We start from the raw sequence: 19,402 nt of genomic DNA, 5'->3' as shown, positions 1-19,402 counted from the left end.
TATGTTGATTTTTTCTTCTTTTTTTTTTGCCCCCACGATTACCATTCAGCACTGTTGATTTTTTTGCGAGTTGGTATAACCAAACTCTGTTCACTCTGTTCTGTTGAACCTTCCCCGATCAAAGGATTTTGGACCGTCTGATCAGTGTGTTCTTATGAAAAATTAAAAAGCAAATAAACAAATTAAGAAAAGGAAAGCAATCCGCTTTTACTTTCCCCTAGCTGTCCTTTTTTACGTTGCACCCTTCGCTCTCCCCTCCTCCTCCTCTTCAACGCATCGAAGCTTCGGCGGGAAGGCTTCCGGTCGTCTTCTTTTTCTCGTCTTTCGGTACGCCGTGGCCTTTTTTTTTCCTCCCCCTTTGCGTCATCTCTTATCTCCAAAATTTGGGCCGACAATGGAAGAAAAGAAACCCTAACCATCGCCATGGATTTGTAATCATTCCCCTCCACTCGATCGTTGGTTTCCATGGAAATGGGAAAGGAGTGGGGGAACGAGAGGTGATTAGGCTTTCGTTCTGGGCATGACGTTGGCTTATCTGGTGCTCGGGTTGCCCCCATCGGGCCCTGGCCTCGGAAATGGCGGTCTGAATGAGAGGCGCAGGGCTTTGGCTTCGCGCGGCGTGGCCTCGCTTGCTTGTAAGGGGAACGGCGGAGTTCACAACGAGGTTGCTCTGGAGGCTAGATCCCGTACCTTCCGGAGGGAGGACTCCGGGAAGGCGAGGGTGAAGGTGATGGAGGGGCCGGCCGTGGCGAATGGCCAGGTTCGATCGGGAGTTGAGATTCCCGTCACTTGTTATCAGGTGAGGACGGTAGTATATTTACTTGGAATATTATCCCATTGCATGTAATGATTTCTTTCCTTTTTTTTGGGGGGGGGGGGATGTGAAGAATTATGGTATTGTGTAATTGAATTCGAAATGAGTTTTTGAATGCCTTTTGATTTGCTTGATCCGAATATGTGCGTCCAAAAGCAGCTCAGGTCCCGTAATCACCATTTCACTTTATGATTTACTAGTTGGTTGAAATCTTCTGCTATGGTTGATTCCCCATGAAGCTCCTTATGGGTGCTTCATTGCCAAGAGGAGGCATTATTAGTTACCATTTAAGACCATACAAACTTTCTGATGTATTTCCTTGCACTCTTAATTTGATTTGTGATGTCTTAGAGTAAGAAATCCCATTAGAGTTGCATCTCCTCAGAGACTCTATTAAATGAGTGGACCCTGGAATTCTGATACTGCAGTTCGTGAGATTATTCTGATTCCTTCTCGTCTGCTTTCTTAGTCTCATTTCTGCAAATAGAACCATGCAATAAAATTGCAATTAACAAAGAAAATGTACAAGACTACGAATAATAAGGGAGGTGATAAGTTTGGAATTTGGGGAACAATTATGTTATTAGTTCTTAAACGGGAGAGCTGTTTGAGAAGTGAGCTGAAGTTATGTGTTTTAGACAAATAAAGGTGAGGTATGTGTTAAAGAGATAAGTGTTGCCTTCGTGATGTTAGATGTTGTGAGATTGGTTACAGGAGAGACTTACAGGTGGTTGGTACATAGGTTCTAGATTGGTTACTTATGATCAGTGGAAGAAAATGCTGTAACCAACCCACTTGGTTCAGGCCATCCCATCTAAATTTTCAGGAAAAAAAGTAAAATAATTTCTATTTCTATATATGATTAGCTTACAACTAACAAATCTATCTACTATATGCAATGGAAACTCCTGGAGTTGGCCATGGAAAGGTGGACTCCAATAGTAAAGCCTCTAGAATCCTAGATGAAAATTACCTAAGGAAAAGAAAGTCTTGCAGGCCCACGTCATTTTGAGAAATCCCGCAATAACTATCCTCCCCATGTTCCTGTTGCTTTTTCCCAGCAAGCTCCCACAGCATCCCTTTTTTAACAAAAAACATGTGCAAAACACATGCTGAATACTAGTAACTAGATAACATCGGTTATAAATCCTAGAAAATACTGCTTGTGGATGCAACACTGCTAATTCATCTGTCAAGCAATCAAAAAAGCTTACCTAGTGCATAATTTGTGAATATGAGTATGCTATCAAAGGAAGGAGATTACTCTTAATAAACTCAGCCCTAGAACCCTAATATTCTTTTTTAACATGAGCAACTAAACCCATGTACTTATTTAGTACACTATTTTTACTGGTCCTTTTGCTAAATTTATTTGTGGCCATCCCAAGAAGATGGTGCACAGTGACCTGTGGTATGATCTATACTGAATCATAATATCTTTAACACATTATCTTCATTATCATGATGGCAGCCTTCCAAATGATTTTGCAGGTTCTTGGCGTACCTGAGCAAGCTGAAAAGGATGAGATTGTGAGAGCAGCAATGGAGCTGAAGAATTCAGAGATCGAAGATGGATACACAGCAGATGTCATTATTTCCCGGCAGGTATTTGACTATGTATTAATATTTCTATGTTATACGTTCTCCTTTATAGGAAAATTCGAAAACATCAGACCTGATGTTTTTCATTGCTGATTCGCAGGATCTCTTGATGGATGTGAGGGATAAACTTCTTTTTGAGCCAGACTATGCTGGCAATATAAAGGAAAAGGTTCCACCAAAATCTATTCTTCATATTCCTTGGAATTGGCTGCCCGGTGCCCTTTGCCTTCTACAGGAGGTATTCTTGCCAAAATTTGTTGTATGCAGATTGTTTTATTTAAATCATCGTGCAATATGGTTAAAGAAGAAGGCAAACATCTGTAGATCTGAATAGTTATGAACTTTTATTTTCCCTAAGATACTGATTTAATGATCTTAATGCTCCTTTTTCATGCTAACGTGCTGATGCATTCATCGAGAAAAGGCGTATAATTTTTCTCACAATCATTTAATAAGTTGATCAGCTAAACAATACTATGTTGAACTAGTGTTAAAAATAGTAGCTGAGGTAAGATCCACCATATTGGCAATGTTTCAAAACATAGCTGCCAATGTTTTGAAATGCATTGCATATTGCCGCATATATGCCTGCATATATTTATGTTGTTCTTTGACGACACCACATTGTCTATATCATGGTCTGTCGTACCATCCTGTACCGCTCGATATGGGGCGTACTGTACCATTCCGGAAGAAAACCAATACAAAGCTTACCTTTAAGTCGGTACAAGCCCCATATCGTTCCGTATCGATTGCTCCAAGGTGCGTACCGGTTTGTACCAAGGTAAAAATTGAGAAGATGGTCAGAGAGTTATTTCGGTACAAAAATGTACCGTACTGATAAGGTACCAATATGGTACCCGATATCGAGATTGCGGAGCTTGGTCTGTATGCAGTATTATATGTTGTCATACCACATATGGACCAAAAGGTTGGCCAACTTAGGATTGAACGGCTGTATATGTAGCATGCTTAGTATCATATGACTGCATATGTGAGCCAATTAAACATTCCGGGACTATATATACAACCTACTCTTTTGTGGACCTATGTAGGTGAAGCAGGTTGAAGCTCCTGATTAGGTTTGATATGGATTTTAGGTGGGCCTGATATGAGTATTAGTAGTGATAAAATGTTGATTCTGCTATTGTTATTGCTATTGGATGTTAGATATTAAGTAAGGAGCACCAATTGTTTGTTATTTTTGTTATTAATATTGCTATTATCCATTTAAAAATTATTATTGTTGTTGTTATAATACTTAATATTATATTTATTTTAAAATTGTTAATAAAGAGCAACCATATATGCACTCGCATATGCAGCTCGAATACCATAGTTGCTTCTTAGAACACTGATGGCTGCCTAGGTGGGCTGCATAGATGGAGCTGCCTGGGTTGCCCCCTTAACATTGTGCATCATGTTTGAGTATGAAGATTTAGATTGATTTATAAATTAGTATTACTGTTGCAAGTTAGTAGTTCCCAATGATGTACTGTATTTTATATGATAAGTTATGTTTCATTTATTGTGTCGTATCTGTCTTTTTAGGTTTAAACACCTACCAATGCAACTGCTTGATGCGGAGGCACTAGGCGGCCCCTTGGTTCCCATTTGCTTGCGATGGTTTTGTAACATTGTTTATTGCCTTGGTTTGTTCAAACTTTGATTTCTAGAATTTTGTATAAGAAAAATATATAATTGAAAAGCCATCTTACAGCTGTAATAGAGAAGCTTATGGCATATCCTCAATAATTCCTCTCCATTCAGTCAGAAAGTCGAATTATTAATTAGTACCAACTTTCTGGTTTAAGCTTTAGCAAAATTTAGGTTGAGCTTCTAGCTTGGTTGGTCAAATTTGCTACAACTTTGCCCATGTTGTAAACTCCAACTTAGCAGTGAGGAAGGAAATCTGTCATCTGAATTGAGAGAGCTGTCACAATTATAAGGTTAATATTCTTAAGACATCTAATTTGTGATCCACTTATTTGAATTTACCAGCCCTCCTAATTTAGAGATCTTGGTTTTCTAATCCATTTTTATTGTATTCCATGGGAATGCATAGAGTTTTCACATGCTTTTGGCCAGCTGAAACAGATCAAGCAGTAACAAATACTTCCTCATAGTTATCCTGGCTTGGGACCTCCAATTCTTAAAAAAGACAGTTCAAGATGTACTAACATGGTTATCAACACAATTACACCTATATGTAGCGATGTTTGTGCCTTGTTATATGATTCAAAGCTCGAATATATATGTTCTGAACCTCTAAGAAGGTTTTCACACTTGAAGCTCGGGACCTCCAATTCTTAAAAAAGGCAGTTCAAGATGTACTAACATGGTTATCGACACAATTACACCTATGTGTAGCGATGTTGGTGCCCTGTTATATGATTCAAAGCTTGAATATATATGTTCTGAATCTCTAAGAAGGTTTGCACACTTGAAGCATTTCTTCATCGTAATGACAATTCATTTAATTATATGCCAATTTTGCTTGGAATATTAGAATATAGAAAGGTCCTATGTGGATGTTGCTATATGCATTGATTCTTATTCAAGAAAGGCACCCTGTGAGGCAGGATATGTATACTGATCGATATGCATGGAATATATCTATCATCCTGTGTCAAAATTCAGTTGCCAAATTCTGATACTAATTTGCTACACTAAGGTATTTATGTGTTATAGTTTAAACAAATTAGAGGTGACAGAGGACTAATTATTTAATACAGGTGGGACAGGAAAAACTGGTATTGGATATTGGCCGAGCAGCTCTGCAACTTCCAGATGCTAAACCATATGTTCATGATTTGCTTGTCTCCATGGCACTAGCTGAAGTATTGATAAGTTTTTTTTTTAATTTATTTTAAGCATTGCTTTTTAATTGTATTAATATTTATCATCTCTCTTTCAAATTTTTTTCCCAATGTTGGTATATTTTTTTGATGAAGTGCTCAATTGCAAAGACTGGTTTTGAGAAAAACAATGTATCTGAAGGATTTGAAGCTCTTGCTCGTGCTCAATACCTATTGAGGAGCAAAATTTCTCTAGGAAAAATGCCACTGCTATCACAGGCAAACACCTTACATGTCCATTTCCATTCATCACATGTTCCTTTATGAAATAACTGGATTTGTTGGGTATGCTTCTAGATAGAAGAATCCTTAGAGGAGCTTGCACCTGCTTGCACATCGGAGATATTAGGCATGCCTTGCACTCCGGATAATGCTGAACGTAGGAGAGGAGCAATTGCAGCCTTGCGTGAATTGCTTAGACAGGGTCTTGATGTGGAATCTTCATGTAGAGTTCAAGACTGGTCTTGTTTCTTGAGCCAGGCAATGAATAAGCTAATGGCTACTGAAATAGTAGATCTTCTTTCTTGGGACATCTTGGCTCTTACTCGCAAGAACAAGAAATCTCTAGAATCACAGAATCAGAGAGCTGTAATTGATTTTAATTGTTTTTATATGGCGACGATAGCTCATATTGCTCTCGGATTTTCAACAAGACAAATTGATATGGTATCCTTTTCTTAGCTAAGACAATAATTTTATAGGTCTCAATGCAATGGTCTAACTCTTGGTAATCTGTGATGTAGATCACTAAAGCAAAAATCATCTGTGAGTGCTTGATTGCATCAGACGGTGTGGATTTAAAATTTGAGGAAGCCTTCTGCTCATTTCTTCTTGGGCAGGTAAATTTTTTTGAGGGGCATTTGTATTATATTGCATTTAGATATGTACAAAACTAACTATTGGTGCTCAGGGTGATGCGACAGCAGCTGTTGGAAAACTTCGCCAGCTTGAAGTTAATGGAAATTCTACTTTACAGACTTTTGATCCATCTACAATAAGACAAGACAAAATCAAGGGCACTGTTAACCAGTCGTTGGTATGTCATGTTGCACATTATTTCTTTTTGGTAGGAACAGGTTAGGAAGCCTTTGGATTAGTCTTGCAGCTGGTTTATTCTGACAATTTGTTATGTTTTCTTTCTATATTTTCCATCAAAGTGTTAGCCATTGAAGATCTGAGTGCTGATTGGCGTTCTTGACGGTTCAGCATGTTTCTGCCCCCCCCCCCCTCCCCCCCCCCCCTCCTTTTCCCTTCTTTTTGTCCTCTTTTTGTCTAAAAATACAAACAAATGTTGAAGGTGTCGATTTATTAGACTCAAGTGTCAATCGATCCGAGGAGATTGTGGACTCTTTTCTCTCAAGTGATATTGAAATTTATGCATTAAACAGCTATTTTCTTTTTGATTACAAGGGAAAGTGTAGAGGTATTAGAATGACTATGCTCATGTCTTCATAGAATGAATTTTGAAAGTGAAAATAGTTGATCCCGGGCACCGAAAAATAGAAGAGATAATGGGAGTAACTAATAAAGAAATACAGATATATATAGTCTTTCAGCTTGTTTTCTCATGTCAATAAAAATATAGTATAAGTTCACTTAAAAACCTTGCATTCACTACATTACATTCATTGAGACAGCTTTCCATGCTGGTGATCTTAGTCCCTTTTTCCCTTTAAGTGGAATATCAATTTATTTAGGCGGTGCTGCTTCTGGTACATGGCCTCTATAAAGCCGTATACTGTATCATTTATGTCTATTCCACTTAGATTGCTAAAATTCATCTACGTCCTTTTGTTTTAGAAACTGATTTCCTGATTCTGGTGATATATTTATAGAACACTTGGGTCTTTGTCTTCTCAGTCAATTTGAGATCCTATTTCACAGCGAGAGAGAGAGAGAGAGAGAGAGAGAGAGAGAGAGAGAGAGAGAGAGAGAGTTGCGAAGGAAGAATATTGTAAGTAAGGCTAATCCTTGTCAATTCTGTCTTCTCCAGTCTGTCTATGTGTTTCATGTCAGCGTAAGATACCTTCAGAGATGATTGAGGAGATTGTACTGGAATTTGACTTCAAAAAAACCCTGCCATCAAAGAATTGTTGAGTTCCTATCAATAGAGAATAGAAAAGAAAGCTGCTAAGTAGGCTTGGTAAATTGCCCGAACTAAGTGGGGCATGTTGTTGACATGAAATGGTCATTAGCATAATGTTATTGTTGTAGTATGTGCAGTAAGGGAGGGGGTGGGCATCCTTCAAGACAAATTGTAGTTTTCACCTCTCAATTTTGGAATAAAAGATATCCAACATCCAGTCATAAAAAAGTAAGAATACACAAGCTAAGAAGAGCACTCTGTGCCTGAGCTTTGATTCACATATAAGTACCCATAGTTGCAAATACCGCACTTTTGTTCGAAAAATCTAATGCTTCAAAAAGTTTTTCATATGTTTCTGTCAGATGTCTGATCTAATGCTTCAAAAAATTTCTGGTTACAACTCTCGCAACATATTTCATATTGTTGACTTTCAGTTGGCATGTGCCAATTTCTTGAGTTCTATTAGAACCGTCAACAACTGTAAGGGCTTTCACTAATGGCTCGAATAGTGAAATGACACTCTTATCCCTCAGCTTGAGATGCTAATTCAATGCTTTCAGCTACAATCCCGCTTTCCATGCCCGATACTTTGAATGCTCAAATATGTATACCTACTGATTATTCATATACCAACTGATTATTTTGAATGCTTTCAGTAGTGGCTCAAGTGATGAAATGACTCTCATCCCTTGGCTTGGGATGCTCATTCAACACTTCAGCTACAATCCTCTGAGTTCCCAATATTTTGAATGCTTACAAACGCATATGTGCCGTTTAGTTTTGAAGATCTGGTAGAATGTGTATGCAAATATGCTGTGAGAACACTAATACACAATTTTACATTTTTAGAAGACAATTACTTCTTTGAGCACGAAACTATATTTCGCTCCTAAGATTAATAGCATAGAGGGCACATTAAGTTGTTCATTTTGTATTGAAAGATCCACGAGTCATATAATATGATTTAAGCAATAATAAATTGAATGTCACATGCATTTCATTAAGGTAATATTTTATGACTGAACCCACCATACATATATGCATGCACACATATGTACATACATACATACTTACTTACAATAAATTGAATGTTTACTGGACAGTCGGACAGACAAATTTGCACATATGCAATTATAAAATGATATACATGGTATAATAACTTCTTAGGTGCTCAGTCACATGTCATAAATGCATTCTCCTTTGTTGCCCCTGCTATTTCTCCCTCACCTGCCTCCATTCACCTTTTCTGAGATGTGAGAAACTTGTAAGCGATGTGGTTAGGAAATACAGATTGTCTATTGTCTTTGTGTTCAAGAAATTATCCCTCTAGACGCCCTTTATCTTACATGAAATATGTTTTTTTTAGTGAGTAATTACATACCAAAACAAAATTATCATATTTTAATTGATGAACCATGACTGACTTTACAATTCTGTTTTGCAAAGTTGTTCTTGGGTAGTTATTCTCTTTTCTTGGTGCTGCTTACTTCATTGTTGTTTTCTTACTGGTTGTAAATTGTCATAATATGTTTTATGTAAGTCTGCTTGTTGTTAAGTTTCCTTTTTAATAAAGGATAAACAAATAATCTGATGTCAATTCTAAACTTTAGTGGTTGCAGCAATACCTTCAAAAATTAAAAAAACAAAAGAAAAACTCTCTCATTTCATCACAAATTGTGATTTTCATCATTGCAATTCAGCAATTGCTACACAGTTTCATTTTGACTATGAACTCATCACACTGGGAAGTTATAGAAAACCTAAGTTTACCTTCATTGCTGTCCAAGACAAAAGGTGCAATTTGAGCAGGTGGATAACCTAGATTCTTGTTGTGAACATAAGCTATTACTGATCAGAGAACTTCCCTTAAGATTGAAATTGTCTTATGCCAGACGACCTGCTGAAATTTACCAGGAAACGTGGCTGAAGGATGCTGTTCTTTGTCTGTTTCCTGATACACGAGATTGCTCTCCATTATTGGTTAGTACTGTACTGGATGGATAATGTAACAAAGTATGGCTCTTTGGATTGGGAATGTTCTAAATCTTATTTATTGATCTTAGGCCAATTTTTTTGGGGGCCCAAAGCAGATTCTAAGAGTTGGCAAGCAAAAAATTGGAAACATGAAAAGGGTCCCTTCTACTAGTTGTCGACCACCATCCTTTGTTCTTTTTCCTGACCGTGGAGCATCTGCAGAGCAAAAGGCACATATTAATTCAACTAGACATCTGGGTGAAGCTGTCAAGCAACTTGCACCGGCGGACCTTCAGAGCCAAACAGCTTTAGTTAAGGCTCCTGGTAGCACTAGTGGCCCATGTTTTCAGCTGAAGAGAAACCTTGGAATAAATCATACAGAAAGTTCGAAAGACTGGTATTTGGCAGGAGACATAGCAGGGAAAGTTGCATGTACTACTCTTGCGTGTTGTTTTCTACTCGGTGCCTTTAAGCTCTTAAATATGCAATTTATTCACGCTAGGTTTTCACACAAATGGCACTCTGCTCACCCAATGAGCAAAGAAACCCTTGCCTGGACCACGAGTCAACATTCAGGCTTAGAAAGTGCTTCTGGCTTTATTGATGGAAATATTTGGGGCCAGCTTAGGAACCTGTTGATGCCATTCAGGAGACACCTTAAGCATCAAACAGATGCAGGAACTTCGCAAAATTCATGGCCCACTGATGATCTCTCACCTCTACCTGCTCTTGCTGGTAATATGCTACAAACGGAACAGATGACTGCAGAAGAAGCCGAAGCCCTGGTGAAGCAATGGCAAGACATCAAAGCAGTCGCATTGGGTCCAAGCTATCAAATACAAGCACTCTCAGAGATTCTTGCTGAGTCTATGCTTTCAAAGGTGAATGCATGTTTATATTTGTTTTTTGTCTGGTTTATTGTAACTTCTTGTTCTTTTGCATCCTTCATTGTTCCTCTTTTGATGGACAGTGGCAAGATTTAGCCCATTCAGCAAAAGCTAGGTCCTGTTTTTGGAGATTTGTTTTACTACATCTGTCTATCCTAAGGGCTGAGATAATATCAGATGGAGTTGGTAGTGAGATTGCTGAAATTGAGGCTGTGCTAGAAGAAGCTGCTGAGCTTGTTGATGAGTCTCAGCTGAAAAAACCAAGTTATTACAGGTAATTCCTTTCAATATATTTGTGTCAGTCTCATGCTTGGTATAAAGTAACTTGGGTTTTCAATTTTATTTGGTGATTGTATTCTTGCAGTACATACAAAGTAAAGTATATTTTGAAGAGGCAAGATGATGATGGTTCATGGAGATTCTGTCGAGGTGGTATCCAAAATCAAGTATGATTTCCTCATCAAAAATTAGTAGGTTACATGTTTCCATCCGCCAAAAATCTCCCTTTCAATTGGATTCAGGATAATAAATGAAGAATGTGTCCTGTTGTCTCAGCTGTCTGAAAAGGACTAAAGAATTGAACTTGTGGCGTAGTGTTTTCTGGTGATTTCAGGCCTACCATTGGTCTTTGCTGATCAACTAGCTGTGCTATTGAATGGTTAAGAAGCTGCTGGTATGGTTCCTAAAAATGATGAAATGTAGCATCTGCAAGATTTAATGGTTTGGTCTTTGCTGATCAACTAGCTGTGTTATTGAATGGTTAAGAAGCTGCTGGTATGGTTCCTAAAAATGATGAAATGTAGCATCTGCAAGATTTAATGGTTTTGAAGCTGTCGGTATGGCTCAGATCAGCGAATCTAAAGTAACCATGATGTTCCTGAATTCTTTCTGTTCTGTGGATAGCAGTGTCTAAAACACATGACCAGGGTGTGTTATTTCTTTCGCTCAGTTGTTGTATTGATTGATGGACTGACCATTCTCTTGATCTGACCCATTCTTTGTTCCTTTTGAGCTAATCTCAGTGGTTTACCCAAGTTTGCTTCATAAAATCCTATTCACCTGCCGCATATTAATTTTCTACCGTCTTCCAGCTCCAAAGTTTCCTGATACCTTGGGAGAAATGTGAGGCAAATGAAAAAATATACAGAATCCTTGTGTAGGATTCATATGGTGTATCTGTTGATAGCTGCAAGTTGTAACCTGTAGTTATTAGAAACAGTTCTTGATGCATCTTATTCTGGAGAATATATGTACATTCTTGTTTGAGTTAAAGTAAGTCTCATATCCTTTTCAGATTCTTCAACAGAATCCGGTGTTTTCTTCATTGCTACACTTCCAAAAACAAAAGCAACAAGAAATGGTAGATTTGCATATACCGTCTTCTCATTTTCAAATGAAGAAAAGGAGAATGATGATGTAAAGAAAAGCAGCATATAAAGGAGAGATTTATTTTTTTTTTGCCTTCAATTTTTGGTTACAATGAGAACTGCATATCAGGAAGATGATTGTTTTGGTGATTACTATCAGATTTTGATCATATCAGTTTGAATGCTTTTATACCGTGAGGGTATATAGATATTTGGCATTCATTGTATGGAACCTTGGATTGTTAGCGGGTGCAGTCTGGCTTTCTTTGTGGTGATTCGCTGTGGCCGTGCATGGTGCTTCCTCACCTTATGAATGTTTTGGCATGTTTATGCTCGGGCCCCTTCTAGGGTGTGGCCTTTCAACATAAATCGAGAAAGGGAAAATTTTCTTATAAAATATACAGTTTGATGCCAAACCTTTTGTTTTCTCAAAACATCATCAGATTGACATCAGATAAAAGTTCACATAGCATTTGACAGTTCTTTTGTTTGCATCGGTCCAGGCAATGGTCTCTCAATTGTTTTGACATGCCAAGAAGCACATAATTTCAAAGGAGAACAGAAGCGCTTCGCTTATTGCTTGGAGGAAGAAACAATCACCAACTTCAGAACAACGTAATTGTAACCCCCCAGGATTCAATAAAACTCCGACCGCATACACTTTAAAGAAAGGCAGACACTGGCATGGCACAATCCGATAAGCCTCAATTGAAAGTTCGAAACCTTCTTGAGGACAGTCTTTTTCCAAGTCTTATCTTCCTAAACAATTCCATCGACACCTTGCTCTCACTCACTCTCTACTGAAAGAAAGCAGGTATGCTGCAAAGATGGTTAACGAATTGCAATAAGAAATACAAAAAGAAAAAAGGATTCTTGTTCCCTCAAGATCCCATAGCTGACATCATAAAATCAGCAACTGTACATAGACAAGAAGATCTAAATTTCAGACCAAAGTAGTTCCCATCTCTCCACTGTCTTCCTCCAACCAATCACACGAAGGGATGCTCTCAGAAGAGGATGACTGGTCTTCGACGGAATCCATCTCCTCCTCAGGAATCGTGTCCAAGATCTTCGACGCCCGGGGCTTCACAACGGCTATCAGCTGCGGCGGAGCAACCTCGGTGGCAAATCGGAAGCCTGGAGCTACAGCCATTTTTCGAATCAAAGGTGGTAGAAATGAATCACAGAAGAGGAGGCGAAGCTCGTAGCAATTCGAGAGAGCCGAGTGGAGAAGACGCACAAGAGCAAGGACTGGAGCTCAGCTTGGAGTGGATAACTCTGGCCACCAAGAGAGTCCTTTTATAAGCCACCGCTGAAAGGGTCCCTGTGACTCCCATACATGTACAGGATTTTGCATGAACATTGATCTGGATCGTTCAATCATCAGATCCAATGGGATGACATATGATCGTCATGGACAGTGCTTATACATATCTTGCAGGTGTGGAGGATGGACACGGAACCGTGCAGGCCACGTTGACCGCATGGGTCTTTAACGCGTTCTGGTGGGAGATGGGAAGGCGCTCGCGAAATGGATCGCCTTTATGAGGCCGCGTCTGATATTTTAGTTGGCTCGTGGGAGCTTCGTCGTGGTATCTTGGCTTGCTTGCTTTATTGGTAGGTTAGGTGTCCTTTTCATTTGTCTTTACTTTAGAGTTTGGACACTGTTTTGGTGGCTAGAAATCACATGACTTGGTACAATGATTCCCACGGTTACATCAAATAATTAAATTAGGTTTCCTTCTTTTTGAGTAAAAGATTAGATTTCTTTCGGAGGGTGGGAAATTAATTATCCCAAATACGGATAATATGTGCGGTCCGGTGTCGGACCGAAACCTAAGAAAAAGTTTCTGTTGACCGGTGGTTTAACTTCCGGTCCTTTACGATTTTAGAATTATATTTAGAGACGAAAATACTCTTTACTCCTCCCAAATACATTTGAAGCATATCTTAAATGAATGATAAATTTATACTCTTTCAACAGTCATGCAGAACTGCTGTAGAATACGGCAATGGGCTCGGTAGCACATTGAGACTGCATCATGAATTCTTCCCCCCCTCATTATTTGTGTGGTGATTAGTTTGCAAGGAAGAGAACAGGAAGAGACAGAGTAACTCCGTAAGACAAGGAAGATAGAGTTTTGATTTAGTAGTCTACAAGCTACAAGCTCAAAGCACATCAAAGGAACTTCTTCCTGTAACTTGCACTCTCTGTAAATACCAATTTTTTTAATAAAGGTTTTGGGTGGCTTTTGCCTCCCTTAATATAAAAAAATAAAAAGAAAAAAGAAAACCAAATGAACAGAAGATATAGAATGGTTACAAGAAAATTTAAATTGTTTCCTTGCTTAGCTTGTATATGTTTAGGCACTTTCATCATTTTTTTTCTTTTTTTTCCCCGTTTTTTATGCAACTCTCAGCCTCTCACCACTGACTCTCCCCGAGCCTAGGATTTAATACTGGCAGTTAAGAACTTTTATTTGGTTGTCTGAAAGAAATAATCACAAAAATTCTCCTTCACCTCGGACCTCCTATGATGAACTAAAATGCCTTTAGTGTAGTCTACTTGCTTTCAGGCCTTTCAATTTTAAAAAGAGGGGGAAGAGTGATGCTAAGGTTCTTATTGTCCTGTTTTCTCAAAGCATCGGCAAGCCATTCTGGGTACAAATTCTCTAATAAGACCTTTGTATGCTTTGATCGAGGCAATGGTCACTTAATGGACAACGGACGAGTTAATTTCCCAATGTAGTGATCAGAGGTTTGTCATTCTTTAAATAGCAGAAGAATGACTTCAAGTTGCTGATGTCCATGATAATTAACTGCGCTTATTTTGCTTCTTCTCCATGAAGGCTTTGTAGATATTCTTCATGCTTGCATTAAGTTTCCGAATTCCTGGCAATCTTGACAAACCGCATGATCTTGGAACATCAACAAGATTTATCAAAATCCCATCATGATTGATGACATTCTTGTCATGATTCAACAGGATCTGGGCAACATTTGATAGATCTTGTTAGATTGGATTGGATATTGTTGATTCTCAAAAATAGCATGCCTGATAGATATGGTCCAAAAAAGGCTGTACCTCTAAGTTATTGTTTTTGCTTTATAAAACATCTGAGGCAACGTTAGAAGAATGAATGGTCACCAGATTTAGAACGGATGGTTGTACGTGTACCCGCCACAGAATTCAATAAATGATCATGGCAGATTGAATTAGATTGTGTTTCATTTGCCTCAAGAAGAATTAGCTTGTGTTTCACATGCACTATGACACACTGATTTTAATTGCCATGACACAACCCCAAGGACTTGATGAGGACACAAACTTTGATTACATGATAAATCCATTCTCAAAAACAATAATGTCATTCTTGTTCTCTCTACTACAAACCACCTTTCACTAGAAATTCAATGAAAACTTTTTTTTTCAAAGCAAAATTTGATGAGCAAATTGGACGACTCATGTGGAAAGAAGGAAAATGCTCATTCCCATCAAAAACTCGTAGCCAACATCATCGAAATCAGCATCTGTGCGTGGACAAGGAGAGCACAATATTTCGTCATTTCTTGAAGCAAAGGCGAGTACAAATGCACCAAAAAAAAAAAAAGCTCGTTGAAATTCTAGAGAGAGAGAGAGAGAGAGAAAGGAGAGTAAGAGAAATTGTATCCTATACGGTGTCGTCATCATGCATGCCGCTAATCAGAACTATTCGTTTCTGTAGCGATACATCGAGATTAACCGTCGATGAATGGAGCTCACAAAAACAAGTAACTGTGATTGGCAGCATGCATAGCTACATGATGTACACGATAATTTCTTCGAGAGTAGGATATAGAGCTAAAAATTATTGGATGAATCAGCTTCATCATGGAGTTGCTATTACACATTAAAATTAAAAAAAAATTAAAAAAAGAGTGATGATATCCTAGATATGATCCATCTGATATATTTTTTTTTTTTGGTCAAAACGGCAAATTATATAGCTCTAAAGTGAGTACATCCTGCCAGATCACGATAAAGTAAAGAGTACAGATCTGAAGAAATATCTCCTACAGATGTCCAAAGGAACTCCCCAGAGTGTCGTGCGACGAAGGAGGCGACCCAGTCTGCTGCCCTGTTCGCCTCCCAATATACGTGGGCTACCTGGAAGCCACCGAACTCCTGAGCTAGTCTCCGAATCTCTCTAATGAGGGGATGACCATCCCCATATCTATCCACACCTCGGATCCAATCAACCACCACAGAGGAATCCCCCTCCAATAGCACCCACTCGGCACCAAGGACTCTCTTCGCAAAAGACAAACCCTCCCATGCAGCTCGAAGCTCAGCCCCAACAACTGAAAGACCCGTCGTGCGCTGCCCCCCTGCTGCCACCATCCTACATTCCTACCCCAGGAATCCCTGATCACAAATCCAACCCCTCCAAATCCACCATCCATCATCATGCTCCCATCGAAATTCACTTTGAGATGACCAGGGGGTGGGGGCACCCAAGAGACGAGGGCGAACCTGGGCGCTGTAAAAGCGGGTGAAGTGCCCCAGATGTCCCTAGCCATCTCACTAGTGAATACCGCAGAGGCTGCAATGACCTCCCCAAACTGTAATAGAGCTCTATCAACCACCATCCTCGATGATATCCTCCGACCCTCAAAAATGCCAGCATTCCTGTCCAACCAGATATGGTAAGCCAGATATGCTCTAAGAATGCCCTCCTCCCACGAGCTGGGGCTCCGCATAGATCCTCTCAATAAAGAAATCAAGGCCTGAGCCGACTCCACCGACTGGGGCAAGGGAACCGGCGATCTACTCCAAATCTCTCTCGCCCTCAGGCACTGCACAAGAACATGATCAATAGTCTCCTCCACCTCCGTACACACCATGCACCACTGCGTGATCCGTACTCCTCGCCGAATAAGTACGCTTCTGGAAGGTAGGCAACCCCATGCCACCTTCCAGATGAACAAAGCCACACGCGGGTGAACCCGCATCCTCCAAATCCATCCTCCCTCTATCTGCCGTCCGGACTCCCTCCTAAATAGGGGAAGAAGATCCCTAGCTCGGACCCGCGTCCGTCCCGACGGCCTCCACACTAGCCTATCTGACTCCTCCCGCAAAAGAGCCGGTAAAGCCAGAATCACCTCTGCCAGCTGCTCTCCAAAAGTCTCCCGAACCAGGCCCTCCCTCCACTGACCCCCAGCATGGTCAAATAAATCACAGACTCTGCATCCATCCAATCTCGCCGAGTCCACCAGAGTCGGCAGAAGACTGATCGGCTGCTCAGTCACCCATCTGTCCGCCAGAACATCGATCGACCGTCCATCCCTAATAGACCATGTAATCTCCGGAAGCACCTGCACGTCTCTGGCACACATCTCCCTCCAGAGTCCAGACCGGCGAATGGTGCCATCCTGCCCGTATCCCCGGAACTAGGGCCCCATATTTGGCCCTCATCAATGAGGACCACAAACAGTCAGGCTCTAGCATGAATCTAGCTGCATGACGTGCTGCTAACGCCTCCCGCCTCACCACCATGGACTGCAATCCCAATCCTCCAACCCTGGTCGGCTGGCACACCACCTCCCATGCAACCAGGTGTATACCGCCTCTGCCACCACTCCCCCCCAAGATGAAGTCCCTAAAGAGCTGCTCAATAGTCCTCAGGACCTCCATAGGGATAAGAGAGTTAGAGAGGAAGTAAGTCGGAATCGCCGAGAGAACTGACCGAACCAAGGTGATCCTCCCCATCATCGACAGTGTGAGTCTCTGCCAGCCCTCCAGTCTCTGTCTGATACTAAGCTCCAAAAAGGTAAGGTCCCTACTGCGAAGCCGCTGCCCTGAGATCGGAATCCCCAAGTATGTCAATATGCCCACCTGCTCCCCCACCCCCAAAATCTCCAGAATGGAATGCTTCGTTGCCACTCTCGTCTTCGGACTGAAACATATTGCTGATTTGGACAAATTAACACACTGCCCTGACACTGCACAGTAGACACGCAGAATCCTACAGATGACCTGCGCGGCCTGCGGAGTCGACCGAGCCAACAATAAACAATCATCAGCAAAAAGAATATGAGAGATCGACACTGCCCCCTTTGCCGGCCTATAGGCCTCTAACTCCTGTGTGGATGTAGCATGTCTAAGAAGCCTGGAGAGCGCATCTGCGCACACCGTGAGAGCAAAGGAGAAAGAGGGCAACCCTGGCGCAACCCTCGACTAGACTCAAAGAAGCGGGATGGAGTGCCGTTCACCAGGATGGCGAAGGAGGGACACCGCACACAACCCATCACCCAACTAATCCAGATCTCGGGAAACCCAAACCCCTGCAAAGACTGCTGCAAAAAATCCCATCTCATCCTGTCATACGCCCGCTCCATGTCAAGCTTAATCCCCATCAGGCTCCTCCTCATCGGGGCCCTACGAAGATCAAACATAAACTCCTGGGCAATAAGCACATTATCTGTAATACTCCGCCCACCCAAGAAAGCTCCCTGCTCCAGACTGATCAGCCTCGGAAGAATGTCCCTCAATCTGACTGCAAGTATCTTCGTCGTAGCCTTGTACAAAGTCGAGCACAAACTAATCGGCCGAAAATGCCCCGGCTCAGTAGCATCCTGTCGTTTAGGTATCAGTGTGATAAATGTCCTCTGCCAATCCCTCGACATCATAGCTGTACTAAAAAACTGCTGAATAGCCTCTGTCACCTCCTGTCCCACAATCGACCAATACCTCCTGAAAAACACCGGAGGAAAACCATCCGGCCCTGGAGCCTTATCCCCTTGAAGAGACCAGATTGACTCCCTGATCTCCCTCTCTGATACCGGCCTGATCAATGCAGCAGTCTCCTCCTCCGACACCTGGATCTGAGGCCTCGGGATATCCACTAGACTCCCAACCCGTGTCTGCTCTGTCCATCTAGCTCTGAAGAAACTCTCCAAAATCCTCTGTATCGTGTCCGGGTCCTCCATCATCTGCCCATCCTCACCCTTGATAGCTTTGATCCTATTCTGATGCCTCCTAATCACTGTAGACTGATGAAAGAATCTGGTGTTCCGATCCCCTTCCTGAATCCACTGAACCCTTGACTTCTGTCTCCAAAAAATCTCCTGCTGTCTAAGAAGCGAATCATGTAGAGCCAAGTGTGACCTGAGCTCCCCCAACTCCCCCTCCGATAAGCCTCCACTCTGCACCTCCTGAGACTGTAAACTGGATATGACCTCCTCCAAATCCTCAATCCTCCTAAAAATATTCCCCACCTCCTCACGGTTCCACCTCCTCAACCGTCTAGAGGTCAACTCCAACCTCCGGGATACACGGTACATGGCATCTCCCCTGACGGGCATACTCCACGCCTCCCTAACCATCTCCCACGACCGAGGGTAGCAGAGCCAAAGCTTCTCAAATCTAAACGGGGGGCGAACCGGAATAAATGTATCCATACTCACTAGTAATGGACAATGGTCCGATGCAATCCTCGGCAAGTGTCTAACGTGATAATCTGGAAAGCACTGAACCCATCCTGCCGTCGCACAAACTCTATCCAGTCTCTCCCAAACTCGGGCCTGCCCCTGTTGATTATTACACCAGATAAACCTCGGGCCAGAGTAGCCCAAGTCAACCAATCCATTCAAGTCAAGGAAATCCCGAAATTCCTTGACTTTCCTTTTAAAGGTAAAGGCCTTACCCCCCATCTTCTCCTGAGAGTTGGTAATGCAATTGAAGTCCCCTGCTACTAACATCGGTTGGCCCTGGCTGATCAATAGAGATGCCTCCTCCCACAAAATCCTCCTCTCCCTATAGTCTGTGCTAGCAT

At 41.2% G+C, this 19,402-nt stretch overlaps 1 protein-coding gene across 1 annotated transcript; it reads left to right on the top strand.

Annotated features, from left to right (window-relative positions):
- The first annotated feature begins 209 nt into the window (after nt 1–209).
- Nucleotides 210–11,519, top strand: LOC103716770 (plastid division protein CDP1, chloroplastic-like). Its single transcript, XM_088712841.2, has 13 exons — nt 210–799; nt 2,306–2,419; nt 2,517–2,654; nt 5,152–5,256; nt 5,371–5,493; nt 5,572–5,940; nt 6,018–6,113; nt 6,185–6,310; nt 9,275–9,340; nt 9,424–10,215; nt 10,305–10,495; nt 10,586–10,667; nt 10,777–11,519. Exons 1-13 carry the CDS (start codon nt 521–523, stop codon nt 10,792–10,794), a joined length of 2,499 nt encoding a protein of 832 aa, XP_088568967.1. The 5' UTR covers nt 210–520; the 3' UTR covers nt 10,795–11,519.
- The last annotated feature ends 7,883 nt before the right edge of the window (nt 11,520–19,402 follow it).

This window comes from Phoenix dactylifera, chromosome 16, assembly GCF_051530095.1.
Source record: "Phoenix dactylifera cultivar Ajwa chromosome 16, Ajwa_hap1_PhDact_Kaust_v1.1, whole genome shotgun sequence".
Classification (NCBI taxonomy): Eukaryota; Viridiplantae; Streptophyta; class Magnoliopsida; order Arecales; family Arecaceae; genus Phoenix; species Phoenix dactylifera.
The sequence above is the reverse complement of the archived record's forward strand: the minus strand, read 5'-3'. Positions and strand labels throughout refer to the sequence as shown.